At 37.2% G+C, this 17771-nt stretch overlaps 1 protein-coding gene and 1 long non-coding RNA gene across 3 annotated transcripts in view; one reads left to right on the top strand and one right to left on the bottom strand.

Moving 5' to 3' along the window:
• The window catches only part of LOC149151002 (uncharacterized), a 113276-nt gene that overhangs the window by 2022 nt on the left and 93483 nt on the right, over nt 1-17771 (top strand). The window contains exon 2 of the long non-coding RNA XR_016262786.1: nt 1419-1502. This is a non-coding gene — a long non-coding RNA (uncharacterized LOC149151002). The remainder of the gene's footprint in view (nt 1-1418; nt 1503-17771) is intronic.
• LOC149151001 (inositol-pentakisphosphate 2-kinase-like) overlaps nt 1498-17771 on the bottom strand; it is a 153490-nt gene continuing 137216 nt past the window's right edge. Inside the window, exons 4-9 of one of the 2 annotated variants that reach the window (XM_089440359.1) lie at nt 12303-12450; nt 3406-3446; nt 3035-3145; nt 2090-2887; nt 1737-1870; nt 1498-1645 (exon numbers count right to left, since the gene is read on the bottom strand). In XM_089440359.1, the coding sequence (XP_089296485.1) occupies nt 1757-1870; nt 2090-2887; nt 3035-3145; nt 3406-3446; nt 12303-12450 (1212 nt within the window). In that variant the 3' untranslated portion in view covers nt 1498-1645; nt 1737-1756. The remainder of the gene's footprint in view (nt 1646-1736; nt 1871-2089; nt 2888-3034; nt 3146-3405; nt 3447-12302; nt 12451-17771) is intronic. The other variant, XM_089440358.1, reaches the window with a different exon arrangement.

The raw sequence follows: 17771 nt of genomic DNA, 5'->3' as shown, positions 1-17771 counted from the left end.
ATTTACAGATGAGTGCAGCGCCAAAAATTTTAATGTTCAGAATGCCCCAACCGTCAGAATTTTTCGGCAGAGAGAGAGAGTCCAGCGTTGTAAGGTGGATTTTATTAATTTTGGAAGTTATGCTTTCCTTGCAGCTTGTATACTTCAAGTATTAATATGAACACAAATATGATAGGATTTCCATAGTATTAACCCAATCATCTTAAATCCCATATCTCACCGTCCCTTTGATACTCATTCAAATCACATTGCAAAAGAGAAAAGAATTCTAGCGTAGTATTAATATAAACACAAATATGGCAGGATTTCCATAGTATTAAGCAAATCATCTTAAATCCCATATCTCACTGTCCCTTTGATACTCGTTCAAATCACATTGCAAAAGAGCTAAGAATTCTAACATTTTTCATGTTTTCCCAATAGATTAAATTAATTCCTCTTCTATAATCTCTTCCACTTGATGAATAACCTTGCTGATCCTCAAAGTTAAAGTGGGAGACACGGAGGGCATCAAAATTGGATTGCAAATCTCCTACGTCGTCACTATTGTCTATAAGAATAGTAAGTTTATATTTTCGGCACTCCTTATAAATCACATATCTTGTATGCTATGAGTCTCTTAACACATTTAAGAAATAGGCAGTACTAGAAAGAACACATTTTCTCATACACTCTGGTTTCTCAGACATGGACTATAGTTGTTTCCTTGAGAAAGTGTTATCTCTAGCCAGAGAAACATCTATTCTTGCTGAAAAATAGAAATCATATTGCACAGAATGTGGTACAAGACAAGCTCTCTACTTAGAGGAGCTTATAGGGGAACAAATCTATAACTGAGAAAGCTCAATGCTTGTTTGCCAAAGACTTCGTTGTTTCAATGTTGGAGCGATATAAATCTACAACTATCTAAGATAGTAAAAGGAAGAGGGACTCAAACAAACTATACAAGAATCGGAAATTTCTCAAATATCTTTGGAACCTTCCTTATAGCATTAATGTTGGAGCAACACAAATCTATAACTATCTAAGATGGTAGAAAGAAGAGGGACTCAAACTAACTATATAAGAACTGGAAATTTCTCAAATATCTTTGGAAACTTCCTTATTGCATTAATGTTGGTGCAACACAAATCTATAACTATCTAAGATGGTATAAAGAAGAGTGACTCAAACTAAATATATAATTATTGGAAATTTGTCAAATATCTTTAGAACCTTCCGTATTGCATTAAAAGGAATCATGGACCTTGAAATTGGCTGCATGATTCTTTCCCACAAAAAATATTAGAAGAAAACACACGCACTATTTAGTAATACTTGATTCGTGAAGTTTGAAAAATTCTGCCAAAATATCTGCAGATTATTATATTGTTTTCATCGTATAATTGATTCTGTCCCTTCTGTTGCATGAATTGCAGTTCCAAAGCATTGCATGAGGAATTGACACAACAGGCAGCACAATGTGAATTCCATAAGACAAAGAATGTCCAATAGCTATAAAGGTATGACTATTCTTGTTTGAATTTTGGATGGTGGAGGAGCCATAGTTTTCTAGCACATGCTCCCCTTGATATACAAATCAATGCACAAAGTTGAAGCTACGGAACCATTTGTGTTAGCAGAACCCACCAGTTGCTTCCATCTGCTGAAAAATTTCACGAGTTATAAAATCTTGTATGTTTTGAAGATAAGAATATCGACATGTAAAGAAACCTAATACACTTGATAGCACATACAATTTGGCATCCTTGTAATTTTAGACAGTTGTTCCTTCATGTGTCCTGGTGTAACAATTCACTATATTATGATCAAGTTCGTAGTAGTGGATCATCTTCTTCAAGCATTTCAGATCCAAGTCTATGAAGCTTGCCTGCAGATTTTGCCATGGCCAAAAGTTAAATTATTTAAAAATTACAAGTTACAAATTATTTTAAGGAAATGATCATAGTTTCATAAGATAGCCCGCTTGATTAGACAAGTCCTGAACATGACACAAGGGATTATATGTTCAGATAGACAAGAAAATTTAATGGGCTTAACTCATTTACTTTAAGCAAATGAATCGATAAGCAGTTTTCAGGTTTCACACCTTGTATCGGAATGCTTGTTTAGTTGACGACATGTATATTACATCATTTCCATCGAGTGCATTCACCTCTGTAAAATAATGAGCCATCGGTTGAAAAGTGAGCATCAGACTGCAGTCCTTTGCAGTTGTGGCTAGAAGATAATCACGGACAATTCTTCTGCTTTCTTCAATTGAAAGGGAATGTAGATGAGAACATTCATCCTTTGGAGAATGTAAATAGGAAAAATTTCCCTGAGTATGTTTTTCCATAAGTTCTTCTGACAATGATTCAGTCGTTGAATAAGGAAAATGTAAATCGGAATTCTTTTCCTGGATATCTTTTTCGAAAGGTTCATCTGGATTGATTGCAATCTTTTCAGCCTGATTTAAATTCCCTGCTTTGCTTACAGAATGAGTGCATACATGGCATGGCACCTGAATGAAATTAAAATATGAATGGATTGCACCTTCAATGTCATACATATCCATCTTCTGGACTGCAAGGAGCTGACTCAATATTCTCGTTCTAAGAAGAGTTTCTGTGACAAGATCCTTAAGAATTTCCACCCTCTCTCCACTTTGGCATGAGATTACACTCTCAAGGGTGTCTTCTAGCTCTCTAGCAAGAGAGTTAACGGTAGGACCATCACAATACTCTTGCTCCGCATAGCCTCCCAATCCACCAAATACTAATGAACCATTCAAGAATATCCGTAAATTATTCTGAGGAGTTTCAAAGAGTCCCTCAATGGCTTGATGTATTCTATCACATGATTCAGAGAACAAGTCTAGTGGTGAATATTTACTGACGCGTGATATCTGAAACGCGAAACAATCAAAGATAAGACTGGCATGAAGACTGCCGTTCTGCTAAAATGACTCGTGAAACAAGAAAATAGGCAATACATTCTAAAAAGAATCAAACAATTAAAGTGCATTTTTAAGGGAATTTGAGTTAAATTTCACCTTCTGTTCAGAAAATTTCAGATGCTGATGCATGGCAAAACGGGATACAAGCCTTTTTATGTGATTCTCTTCTGATATGAACCTTGAAGAAGGAAGAAAGCCACATTTTGGCTGCCTTTTTTAAAATGAAGGTCAAGAAAAATGTTATGAATAAGGAAGCAATCACGACATTAATGGCTAGCATACTGAAAGCAAACCACCTCAAAATTGGGTATTGACAACTATATTTCTAATTTTTCTTAGTGTTTGCAGAACCGAAGAGAAAAGCACTAGGTTTCAAATGACTGACAGATTTTAATTTCCTGGAACTGATTGTCAGAATTTCCAACTACATTAAAAGATGATTTTCACGTAAATAAAAAATACGTTACCTTAATCTCTATTGAGATACATGGAGTGGTGTCATTAGGACCTGTAAATTCACAACTATATAGTAAGTATAAAAACAGGACAAAGAAAGGTTCTAACATCCAACTTCCACAAACAATTATGTGATGTCTAAAACACCATAATGTGGTAGCAGGGTTGGAATTTACCATTTATATGGTCGTGATAGGCCATATTAGATGTAAACTATGGCCAATATTTTTCTTTTAGCTTATTGAGAAATATGTTCACATTGTAGAAAAACATCGATTTGGCATGCAACTAATTTGCCAGAATGTTTTTATATTGCAATTTGCTCAATTCTTCTGACCATATGTTAAATTGAACTCATGCACATGTACATAAGGATTGTGGATGGTGATAAATCCTATTTGTTAGCATCTCTTTTCTGAATGATGGGTGTACAAGGTCGAATATGCTTGTAGAATAGAGCTAAATGTAATTGGCCAGACATTCAGATTTATTATTGTTGGTAATAAAGTTTACTTGATGCCAAGTTTATCAGTGGCTCCATTAAAGGAGGTTAATAAAATGTATGTAATCTAATGGTCATATTTGTAATGTACTTTATAGTGTAACTATCTTGGTACTTTACAGTTAGTAATAAATGAGTGAACTTAGAGATTATAAACTTATTTTAGTTACGTAATGTTAGTTTCCTTCATGGATTGCCTCTCTGTTGTGATAGTTATGATGTACATATAATTTTTTATGGTGTTATAATACAATCAATTCTCTTTTTCTCGTCAATTCTGCATTACTTTATGTGTAATCTTATAGGTATATATTTTAGTTAGCAGGAACATGTCCCTAAGAATTTATTAAGAATTTTAACTTCAGTAACAGAAGACATAATATGATTCTTCAGCATAGACTTCAATAATCTATCCATTTTTCAGAAATTGGCACTGCATGAGCTTTGCTTTCTAGGATAAAAAAAGAGTTCATTGAGCCAAGGAGTCTGATGAAATGTAAAGAGTGGGAATCCTTGGCAAATGTAAATGGAATATTGTTAAATTTTGGTATGTTCTATGTTTAAGAGCAATTTACTTCAAATTTCTTATTAGCCCAATATCAATTTCCAGACTAGCAATCACCTCAGAATGATAGTAAAATGCAGATAGAACATAAATGTAAATAGTAGAAGACAAGCCAAGACAAGAGGACACAAGATGTGGCACCAGCCAGGGACAAACCCCAATGTGGGGAAACCCTTGATCAATTCTTCTTATATTCTTCAATAATTCAGCAGAGAGAGAGATAGTACAATTATACAAATCTGTAATTTTATGACAGCAGCAGCAAAACCCTAACCAGCAAAGTCAAAGCTGGTCAAACAGGTCAGATTTGACCTCTAGACAACCCTGGTCAATGCTCAGTCAACTCGGCCTCCAACAGCAAGGAAAGTCAACCCAAAACAGTCTGAAAAGTGCAGTCAAACTTCAATCAACGCTGGACAGATCTGCGGTCAGCTAAGTAATTTGACACGGGGATTCGGGATTTGTCGGATACGGGGATTCAAGTGTCATATTTGGACACGTTGACCCACTGGAACAGGACAAGTTAGGACACGTTATATATTATTTTATTAGAATATATATATATATATATATATATTAAAAATTAGATATTTCTTACACAAATTCTCATTAATGATACAAATTCATTGATTTCAAACATAAATCTTCATCTAGATGTAAGTTTTACTGTTTACAAAGTAAGTTAGTAACATTATAGCATGCATAGTACATACAAAATTCAAATACATGTCACATAAATGATAAATCAATGAATCATAAATTCTAAATTCATAAATGATAAATCATAATACATATTCAATTCATCAATGATCCAATAGGAGAAAGACAATATAGTAAGATAAAGACACTGACAGCTGTAGTTTTCTCATTAAGTCATCAAAATTAAAATGTGTTACATAGGCAGTGCAATGCCAATGGCAAATAAAAATAGAAAATACAAAACAACTACAGGGATACAAGCCTCAAGGCAGTAGGTAGCCCATGACTCATGAGTCATCAATCCTCATAGTCATCATCAAAATCAGCATCATTGTCCTCATCATCATGGTCACCACTGTTCTCCTTTGCATCCTCCTCCTCCCCACCATATTATGAGCCTATGTTTGATGCCATACATGCTACTGGAAAAGGCTTCAAAGGCCCTACTATGCAAGAGCTAAGGGGGTTTCATTTGCAGAAAGAAATTCAATCCATTAATGAGTATTTGCAAGAGTTCAGGGACTCATGGGCAAGAACAGGGTGTACCATCATGTCAGATGGATGGACTGATCAAAGAAACCGTACCATCATAAACTTTCTTGTCTTCTACCCACAGGGAACCATGTTTTTAAAATCAATTGATGCATCTGATAAGGTAAAAGATGGCCACTTGTTGTTTCAGCTATTGGATGAGGTTATTGAGGATGTGGGGGTGGCTAATGTTGTTCAAATCATCACAGACAATGCCTCTAACTATGTTCTTGCTGGTAAACTGTAAGAGGAAAAACACAAGACCATCTTTTGGACCCCATGCGCTGCACATTGCATAGACCTCATGCTTGAGGATATTGGAAAATTAGATTGGGTCAGAAACACTGTAGATAATGCCAAAAGCATAACAAAATTTATCTACAATCATACACTGGTTTTGAGTCTCATGAGGAAACACATTGGAGGCAAGGATATTATTAGGCCTGCCATCACTAGATTTGCTACACATTTTTTGACATTGCAATCTATGCTTTCCCAACATAGAAACTTGCAAAAGATGTTTTCCAGTGATGAATGGAATCAAAGCAATTGGTCTAACAAACCAGAAGGCAGAGAATTGAAAAGGAAAGTCCATGATGAAACTTTTTGGAGAAAGGCAGCAGAGATTGTGAAGCTTGCTGAGCCACTAGTTAAGGTGTTGCGGTTGGTGGATGGGGAAAGGTTGGCTATGGGCTTCATTTATGAGGCTATGGATCAAGCAAAGGAGCAAATAAAGACAACATACAAGGATAGAGTGGCAAAGTATGGGCCCATTTGGGCAATCATTGATGAAAGATGGAACAATCAACTCCATCGCCCTATACATGCAGCTGGGTATTTTTTGAACCCACGGTATCATTATAAAGCTAAGGAGTCAGGAGCTTTGAGGGGGGAGGTCAGAGATGGACTGGTTGATTGCATTGAACGCATGATCCCATCGGAGTCTGATTAGCTGCAGATACATCAACAGGTCACATCCTTCAGCAATGCAACAGATACCTTTGGGAAGAACCTAGCAAAGATTGCAAGAGAAGCAGATGAGCCAGGTAAACAAAAATTCCAATTTTCAATTTCTTAATGGTTTTACAGTTTTACTTTTTTTATTAAAGACTAAAGTTTGTTAAATCATTTATAATTTGAAAGTTAGATATAATTTGTAATTTTGTTGAGCTTCAGCCTTCATCTAACTCATAATTCATTACACTCCTATGTTTTTTGCAGCACAATGGTGGGAGGCCTTTGGTGGCCAGTGCCCTCAATTGCAAAAGTTTGCAATTCGTATTTTGAGTCAAACTTGCAGTGCATCTGGGTGTGAGCGCAATTGGTCTGTCTTTGAGAGGATTCACACAAAGAAGAGAAACCGTTTGGAGCAAAAACGGTTGAATGATCTAGTTTTTGTCCAGTACAACCTTCGGCTCAGACGGAACCAATTGCTGAACAAAAGACCTGATTCAGATCCCATTGTGTTGGAAGACATTGATCCAACATCAGATTGGGTAGTGGAGAGTCGTCCACCAGAGTTTGATCCTGATGAGGATCTTGATGAACTTGAACTGGAACATCAACTTCAGCCTGTTCAGTTGAATGCAGATCCTTATCCACCAGCCTCAGTCTCACAGCCAGCAAGGAGTAGGACTCCAGTTGTAGGTGCTTCCTCTGCTCAGCCACGATAGAAGCGCAGCCGCATATCTACTCTATCTCAGCTTGCATCTGCTGCACAGCCTGCTAGTGGTACTGGCACCACTTCTACAGTTGCAGTTGGAGACGATGATGATGAGGAGGAGGCATGGGGCCCCTTGTCTGACTCTGATGATGATGATCCAGAGATTGGTCGAGATGATCTTGGCTCCTCTGGCAGTAGCTACTAGCCAGTAGTACTAGTATTGGAGTCTGGTCACCATCACAGTTTACTTTTGTTGTAGAGGCCATTTCTAGCCTCCTTGGTTATTTGTATTTTGTTTTGAGTCTTTGATCATGTATGACAGTTGACTATGTATTGCCATTGGGTACCATTTTGATATAATGGATTGGTTCATGAGCCTACTTTGATCATACGTTGTCTTCCATCTATATTATAATGTTGTGTGTTTGGAAACATGAATGAAAATCTTTAAAATTATGTTTAAAATATTTAAAATTATGTTTTTTTATAAAAAAAATAAATATTTAATGTATTTTTTACAACGACCAAGTCATTGAAATCGAGCCAGCCGAGTCATTACCGAGTCGGAGTCGGAGTCGGAGTCGATCCTCGGCCGAGTCGGAGTCGGAGTCGGAGTCGTAAAACATTGGTCGTGCTGGATTTGTCTATCCATCAGAAACAATGCTAACCCCAGATGTTGGCCATGATGCTTTAATAGGCTCAAGCATTTTTTGCACCTTTTTTTTTGTCTTCATCAACAATGTGGTTCTAAGCTTCTCTGAACCAGACATACCATGATGGAGACCCATGAGTTAGAGCTCGGCACATCTCAATAAATAGAGGTGAGTGTGCAACATTGAAGGATATGAAGTTTTGATAGAAAAAAAAAGGCAATGGTGAGATCAAGCTCTTCCCGTTCTCATTTTGAAAAATCTTGTCCATTGGACCAAGTGAAATTGCCTTTCTTTTTGCTGTTGTCCCCCAGTAGAACTCTCAAATGGAAATTTGGTAGTGCCTTTCCTCAAAAATGGAAGGGGGTCATCATTCTTGGTTTTTATTTATTTATTTTGCAGCCACATTTACCATACCAACAGTGAACTCTCCTCTTTTGTAAAGAAACTTGTGTACAAGCTCCAACTCCACAACCTGGTAAATCCAACAAATGGCTTTTCAAACGGTAATATGTGCTTGTGAAAGTATTGTGGCAAAAGTTGCATCTCCAATTCACATTGCCTCTTCCCTTCCCCTTGTTGCTTGGCCCATCCTCTCTTGTGACATATTTCCACAAAGGATATTTCTCAATGTTACCTTTAGGAGGAAGTCTTCCCTCAACATTACTTGCAGCAGACTCTGATGATATTGGGGGAGGAGGGGTATCTCCAATGGGGACATTCTTCCCCTTCATTTATGAATTTCGGGACACGATGTGTCTGATTGGGACACGATCCGGATTCGATCGTGTCCCAATCGGACACAACGTGTCACGAAATTTGGATGCGATTTAGGTTGAATCGTACCAGATTCGTAGGATTCGGACACGTGGTCCTCTAAGAGCGAATCTGGTTTTAGAGGTGGTCAGCCCTCATGCCAGTGAACGCTGGTCAACGCATAGTCAAAACAAGTCAAAGGTGTTGTCCAGAAATGCGGCCTGCCAAGGAGAGGCAGCCTAACCCAATCCATTATCAAGAAACAGTCAACGCTGATCAACACTATCAATTTTTCCCACCTGCAGCTCGGTCAACCCTAGTCAACGTTGCCCTAATCAGAATCTGCATCCTCCTTCACATGTGTGAGAGATCTGCTCCTCCTATGCATACCCAATCAAGCTAGGAGAGAGAAGAATGTGAGATGAGATGAGTGAGTTTATGCCACAAGGTCTCCTCCCTTTATATGCCACGTTGAGGATAAGCTGGGGGTGAAAATCATTATTTTGCTTGCTGGCCGACCTTGACAAATTGTCAAGAATACAAATAAATTCATATCTCCATGAATACATGTCGGAATCGGATGATCGTTAGATCAATCCTACACCTCTCGGAAAGGGGAATCCAAGAAAAATATTAGCGGCCATAAATAAGGTGACCCACATGGATTTTGGCTCTGGTTGCCAATTTTAACAAATATTTCCTAAATAAAGACTAATTTTAAGCTATGTTGCAAAAGGACCCGTCCCCCCAAAAAACCCACATACCCTGCGTCCCCATGTTCCGGGGATTTTTGGACCCTTAGGAAACATCCCCAAACTGTTGGGGGCTTCATCGTGGACTTGGGGACTTCCTGGCTGTCCCCAAGACGTTCCGGGCAGAATTCAGGGACGTTCTTATCAGATATCAGAGATGTTTTTGGCAGATTTCAAGGATTTTCTGGACAAATTTCAAGGATGTTTTGCGCATATTACTGGGATAATCCAAGCTTATAGCTTCAGTTTTGACAATCATGGACATGAATGATTGAACATGACGATAATTTTTCTTGTCCATTATTTTTGTAATGCATGAATCTGAACATTTTGTACAAGTTGCAGCTCAAAACATGAGTTTTATATGATGAGTTTCAATTTGGGTTTCTGATGATTTAGATATTGTATTTCAATGGTAATTTCAGAAAGCAACCTCTATGTTAAGAAAAAAGAAAATGCAACATTTTAAAAGGCTAATCCTTGTGGTTATTGCTCTTGTGCTATTTCATTTTTTGGATCATCTCAGCTTTTACATATTGTACATATTTTTGGATCATCTCAGCTTTTACATATTGTACATAGGTTTTAAGGATTCATTCAAGTTCAATGCTTCCACCATCCCACAACCTCAAGCATTATGAAAACAATCAGATTGTAGTGACTTAGATTGGGTACTAAATGTTTAAATAATTCCTATTCAATCCCCTTCTTAATCTAAAATATGAATTTAATCTCTTTACAAAACCAAAGTATTTTATAGTGATTTTCAACACAGCTGAAAATAATTGCAAAAACTATTGAGAAGCGAATGCCTTTTATGTTTAACATAGTCATCATTAACAAGAAATATGAGGACAAAAAAACTGCTATAAAGACAGTTCTCTGTCTGATAGATCCTTCATGGACCTTATTAAAAATTGAAAGTAGTTACAGTTAAGTTTCCTAAAGCTAAAGCTAATGTCTAGTGGCCAATAATGGAATGTCACTCAACCCTTTTTTAAATTGCTCAGGATTTTTCATAATTGGCAAGTGTAAGGGTTGTGCATAATACTACAAATGTTAATGTGCATTATATATATATATATATAATCGCCGTCCCCAACCTGCCATCCCCTGAAAAAATTTGAGGTGCACTCTAGCCGTTCCGGGGATGCATCCCCCCATCCCTGCCATTCCCCTATCCCCAAAACCAGTGCAACATAGATTTTAAGTAATTCAGAAAAGTGAGGCACCTTTGTTACACAAATCATAATAACAGTCTAGCATACAGGTACAGATTGAAGTATACAGCAAAATGATATGAATGATACAGATATCAACATCATCTCAATTTCATGCTACTGAAGTAGACGTAAGAACCCATTCAAACACTTGTTGAAGTAGTAACTAGAGTTAGTTTTCATAATGTAAATTTATCATTGATGTATTTAATATTTTATATTTATTATATTTTCGTCAAAGTATGTTGTTCATGCTTAGGGAGCCAAAAAGAGTCAAAAAGAATTTATTATGAGTCAAAAGAAAATGTATTCAAGTCATGTCCCATTTGGACATTTGTAAGAAAAATAATTTAAATTTTATTTTTGAGTCATTAACCCACAAGATGACCAAGTTGGCCCTCGGACAAGTCGGCCTAGTGACACCTATTCGACCCTCCTGGACAGCTATATATAAGATACAGTTCAACCTCTTGGAGAGCTCATTCATTCATCACATCATCAAGTATCTTCTGCACCAAAACAAAGAAGAAGGAGGCTGAGGTCAAAGGAGAGAGAAGGCAGTCAAAGCACAAGAAAAAAATCGAAGTTCTACCCTACTGCAACTCGCACGTGTGAAATTCTTCTGTAGAACAGGGCCAAATTTCTGAGGTAATTGCAGGCCGAAATTCTGAGTTTGACCAGATTTTGAGGAAGTTTGACCAGAGTTGACTTTGACGTTTGGAGGAGACTTGGAGGAGGGTTTGACTTGGTATCTTTGTGGCAATTTGGTCTTGGCCTTGGATATCTCTCGTTTTGATCTGATTCTATAAAATGGCTGTTGGGTTTTCTCCTTGTGGGTTTTGCCATGGCCTCTGGCGTAATTTCTGGTGTCTCTTGTCTTATTGTGATCTTTGTGTTTTGAACATTTGTATAATTACTTGATGAAGAAGACATAAGAAGTAATAAGGATACATCTAATATTCACAAGTAATTATCAAGAAGAGGAATCAAGCATTAAACTACACCATACTCGGTTTCGCAACAACACTGGCAGCATCTTACACTGAAAATGTGAGGCTGAAATCTCAAAATACAGGAAAAGTTCAAAGTGATAGTTATTTTCAATGTAAGTCCAACCTTCTCTTACAGCTATGAGGTGGAAGAGCTGGCACAGACAATGTCGGATCATGTCTATCATTGAACAAAGAGCAAATGTGACCCAGTTACTAACAAGAGTAAAAATGTTGCTTTTGTCAGTTAGTTGGAAATCCTGATCCATTTATGGGAATCTTATATTTCAGCATTAGTTTTCCAGTTATTGTCAGTAAATTTTAAAAGGTAGGAATAGAGGTCTCTAAGAGGCGATTGATGTCATATGAAAGTAACTGCTATCTGAAACATGATTTAGCAGAGACTAAGATAAACTGGTGAATCAAAGAATAAATCTCATATTTTTATATAAATACAAAAGTTGAATATAAATTAAAATCAAAAGACAATTTATGTTATTCATGAAACAAAAATGATAGAAATGAGACTGTTAAAATTAAGAGGGAAACATAGAACTATTAACAACAACACAATTCCATACCTCTCAAAGACAATGAATGATCTGACATAAGAAGTGCAAAGTCACTTTGGGTATCAATCTTGGCATCTTCAATCCTCCATGCAGGACGTTTATTATAGATTTTTTGTTCCAAGGCTTCTAAGAACACCTCCGAAACATGAATAAGTGTCTGCCAAAACAGGTCATATATATCTCAGAACGTAGAAATTGGATAAAATAAATCACAATCGACAACGAAATCCTATCCAAGTCAGATAGCCATTTTCAATACAAACAAGTCAAAGGTCAGATGATAGCATAATACAAATCAAAATATAATCTATCCATGCTTCCTAAGCTTGTGTCAAGGCAACATATTAATGTTACCCCTCTACCCCTAGGCAAAAGAAAAATGAAATGGGTAAAGAAATACAAGGGAAAAAATTGGAAACACAAAAATTATTAGAAAAAGAAAACAAAAGCTAACTAGTCATTTTCTTTCCTGAACTGGACAAAGCACATTTTCTGAAATGAATGAAATATTTAGCAATGTTCATTAATAACCACTGGCAGTGATGGGATTCTAAAAGTGGTACATAGATGCCAAAGACAAGAGAGTGTTTCAAATAACTTGACTATTAAATAAGAGAAATGGTGCTTTTATCTCCTGGAAGCCTTTAGAAGCAACATACGAAATGGGAACTCTCAGCACTAATGCCTCAAGTAATGTGGGTGAGATAAAGGAGATTAGCATGTGTTAGTAGATGCCTTGACCTCAGTGTAAATGAATCCGATCCTCAACATCGCACAATCATTGCAAAATCACTGATACAATAGCAAATGAAAGAAATATTAGGGCATATCAAATAGAAACAAATATGCAGCATGAAGGCATAATGGACACCCTGAGACCATTCCTAATCATGTGAAAATCTGTGAATTTCCCTGCATCATTACTAGGCCAGCAAGATTATGATCAAGCAGCCATAAGAAAATGGTAAGGTCCTGTTACACCTCTTGTCAGGAGGGATACATACATTTTTTAGTGCAACATTCATCACCATTGTAAGCCCAAGGTGACAAATCAAAAGGCATTTAAAAACCATGAGAGGTCTTATTTAGGCAACTTAGACCCATGTCTTCGTCTTTGAGTTTGTATCCAGTTGTCTGGTCGGACCATGCCCTTTTCCTTGAAAGTTTCATCTAAGTCACTTTCGTCCCTAACTGGATTGGAGTACTTCAGCTGAACTCTATTGAGGACTCATGGTTTTATGGGACTCTGCATTTGTAGGGGTGGTCACTAGTGTATGGGCTAGTCCAACCCATGTCAAAGTACACCAGTCATATCACATGGTTAGAGTCTATTGAGTCTATATGTGACCTTGGCCTTGGTGCAGTATTCCTCATGACAACTCCCAAAGCATAGCAATCTCTTTTCACAACTTCCACATTTCCTGAGGTAGTTCGAGGTTCCCAATGCAAAGTAGTCCAGGTGGTCAAAAAGTCAACCTAGTCTTAGATTGTAGAGATTGATGAGGATTCCATGCCACAGAATTTTTCTAATCCAAACATCAAGTGGTTAGTTACAACTTACAACTTGATCAAACTTGGTCCACAGGTCAAAACAAATTTCCATGTGACATTTCAGGAAAAGCATTGGCTTGTTTGTGACATGCATTACGTCAAAAGTGGTTTACTCAATGAGAGGAACAAAATGCATGTTTCAGATTTTGCAAATCCTCAAGGGTGTTACAGATCACCCACATGGGCATGATAATGTGGCAAGATAGGTTTCTTGGAGGCTTATAGGGGGGAAATTTTGATAGAATTTGACATCTAATATGTCAAAATTGAACTACAAAACGAGAGGAACAAAACCCATGTCTCTGTTTCTCCAAATTCCCAAGGGTGTTAGAGATCCAATACAAGGATGATGATGTGGTGATGCTAGGAAAAATATGAAGATTCCAAGAGATACCTAGTGTAGATCCAAGTCGGTTTCAACATACCTAGGTGTCAAAATTGTCAAAAAGTCAAGGGCATTGGACATCCAACTTCCATCTGGTTAAGTTGAATTACTAAAGGGAAAAGTCAAGTAAAAAATAGTCAACGAAGTCAACTAGTCATTAGAGGGTCTAACTAGTTGTTGGAGACCCGACAAACCAATTAATTGAGCAATGGACCATGAGAAAAGCGAATCTTGAGCTAAATTGTGGAAATTTATCCAAGTCGACCTCCTTGTGGGCAAATTAAATTATTTTTGAAATATCTTATGAATTAAAATCACTAACTCTCCAACTTGTAGATGACTAGTAATATTTTATCGAAAGAGAGGTCCACTAGCCATTAACTAGTCGTTATAATTTTTCCTATAAAGGCTAGGCTCTCCTCATTGTAAAATACTAAAATCATCGTTGTTCATTTGAGACAAATGATATCATAATAAAGAGTCCATTTTATTGCAAACCTTGTGTAATTTTGGTACGTTGGTGGAGTGGATCTTGTTTCCACTTTTTCTCCTGTTATGTGATTTGGGCATTTTAGTTCTAATTCCTTTGAATGATAAATAAAATTATCCCAGGACTATTGATCCTTGCCATTGAGGAACTACATAGTTATGTGGAGAAAAACAATTAGAAGAAAACCCCACTTGTTTTTTTTTTTTTGGATAAGGTCAATCCAAGTTATTGAACTATTTCAAAAGAAAGTCTCACTTGTCTTCCGAATTTTGTATTTTGCCGCACACAAGGGAAGATTGGAGATGCCATTTCAAGGAAAGGCCACTCCTAGGTGTTGATTTTTCAAGTGCAATAGATACAAGATCAATATTTCTGAACTATTTGTAATTACTTCAAATGACATGGATCTTCTTTGAACAATTCCAGTTTATCATTAAGCAATTACACTTTAGAAATTCAACCATAAACCATAAAGACAGTAGAGATCACAATGCACAAAAAGAGAACACAAGATTTACCCTAGGAAAACCCACTTAGGGGAAAAACCCAACAACCTTTTTCTTAGAGAAATTCTTCAGTTCAACAAGAGATACATCTAATGTGGCTAGTCAACTATGACATCAACAAGATCAACAAGCTATGGTCAAACCTAGTCTCCAACCCTCAAGTCAAGTCAAACCAAGTCAAACTTTTGCCCTTCAAAATTTCAGCCTTCTCAGATTTGCCCAGAATTTCGACCTACCCAGAAGCTGCCTAGAATTTCAACTTGCCCAGAAAACTACCTAGAAATTCAGCTTGTCCAAGAAACTGCCTAGAAAAGGTCGCACATGTGAAATCTGAGAGAGAGAGAGAGAGATGTGAGCTAGAGAGAGATCTTCGTCCTTTTTCTTTTCATCCTTATTCTTCCTATTGTCCTTCACTTGGATGCCTAGAACTTGTCTTTCTTGTGTGATGGTCAAATGGTGCTCTTGTGGAGGAGGTTGAATGCCTTTATATAGTTGATTTGCCTATCCAAAATGGGTGTCTCTTCACTGGGCTGACTTGACTAACTTGGAGCCAAAAATTCAAATTTCAAATTTCGAAAATTTCTCTTTTAAATCCGACATGAAGAACATGTCTCATATAAATTCTTTCAAGGACTAAATAATCAAAATAACATTAAGAACATGTCTTTCAAATTCTTTATACATTACAAGGGCTAAAATATAATTATGAAGATCGACCATAGCTACAAAATTCAACACTCCCTCTTAGCTAGGGAGGTATTCATAATGACTAAACAAATGTTCTTCATTGTGAACAAATTTCTCTAAGAAAAGGTTATAACAAATCATCACCATAATCAAGTCACAATTGTGACACATGGTAATCCAATAGCATCAACCATTTACCATAATCGAGTCAAACATCTTCGACACATGGTAAATCAATAGCATGATCACGACACTATCATTTGGGTTAGTACCTTAGACCTATGGTATCTCCTCACCATAATACGGGTCGGTACTTCAAACACATGGTACATCATTTAGCATCAACTAGTCGCCATAATTCAGGTCAATACTTGACACATGGCATCCAGACTAGTCTTGGTCCACCATAATTTGGGTCAATGTCTTGACACATGGTGAATCGCCAAAGGCCACACTCTTAACAGAGTAATTTGAGGCTCGATGCTAAATGAACTTGATGCTCCAGGACCATTCTTCCTAATTCAGGTCATACATGACACAGGAAGAATGTCAGGCCTATGGACCATTCTCCCTAATTCAAGTCATAGTACTTGACACACGGACAATCTCCCTAATGCAGGTCATAGTACTTGACATAGGGAGAATGTCAGTCTGCGATGCTATCTCATCACTCCCTCTCAATGGGAGAGATATTCTACACAAGTCTAAACTTGTCTCTGAAGTATATAAACTTCACATAGGACAGAGGCTTCGTCAAAATATCTACAATCTGCTCATCAGTGGAGACATACTGGAGCTTCACTGCTCCCTTCTGCACCATGTCACGGATGAAGTGGTACTTGATCTCGATGTGCTTCGACCTGTCATGGAACACTAGATTCTCTGTCAGCTTCACACAGCTTTGATTATCACAATATATCATGGTCGACTTGAGCACATGATCAAACAGTCCCGCGAGTAACTTCTGAAGCCATACTGCTTCACAACTCGCCAAGCTAGCTACAATATATTCTACCTCAATAATACTGAGTGCAACAAATGTCTGCTTGTTGCTCATCCACGAAATCATAGTGGAGCCTAAATTGAAGCAACCTCTGATGTACTCTTCCTGTCTTTAGTACTCTTTGCCAAATCTGCATCTGTATAACCCTATAGTTGAATATCATTGTTTGATGTGAAAAAATCCTTGAAATGCAACAACTATAATTATTTCTCCTAACTGATTATTCAGTTTATTAATTTTTTTATTAATATTGAATTAATCACATTGCAATTTCTTCAAAAAATAAAATAAATGTTGCGGAAATAAAAATACTAGAAACTGAGAAATGCTAGCACACACAAAAATTATGACACCGTTATTTTTGGACAAATGTCCCCGGAAAAACCCAATGTGGGAAAACCGGTGCAACAATGAGGGTTTTTATTATTATGCAGCAGCAGAATTTCTGAGTACAATAAAATGTCGCCAAACTGGCGATTCTACCCAAGAGAAATACTGGCAAAAATATACTGAGGGATTTTACCCTCTCTCCAAACAATCCCGGCACTTGATTGCCTCTGAAAAGCAAGTCGTCCACCCTGCTCTGCACAAGCCCTTCATCACCTCTGCGCAGCTTGCCAAACACTCAGCCCAGAACACCTGCAAATCAAGTCGTCATGTCTATTGTTGACTGGGAAACTATCTCTCCAACACTCTAGAGATTATTCCCATCCTATAGAACAGAAAATGACCTTCCCTTCAGCCAAATTGAACTGCTCTGCTGAAGCAATTGCAGAGTCCCTACACGGCTTTCTGGAGAAAATTTTAGCCTCCTCTTTTTGACTCTTCGAAACTAGAACCTCCTCTAGAATATTGT

This window comes from Pinus tabuliformis, chromosome 9, assembly GCF_031772625.1.
Source record: "Pinus tabuliformis cultivar Carrire ecotype Pingquan chromosome 9, CPIR1, whole genome shotgun sequence".
NCBI classification, from domain to species: Eukaryota; Viridiplantae; Streptophyta; class Pinopsida; order Pinales; family Pinaceae; genus Pinus; species Pinus tabuliformis.
The sequence above is the reverse complement of the archived record's forward strand: the minus strand, read 5'-3'. Positions and strand labels throughout refer to the sequence as shown.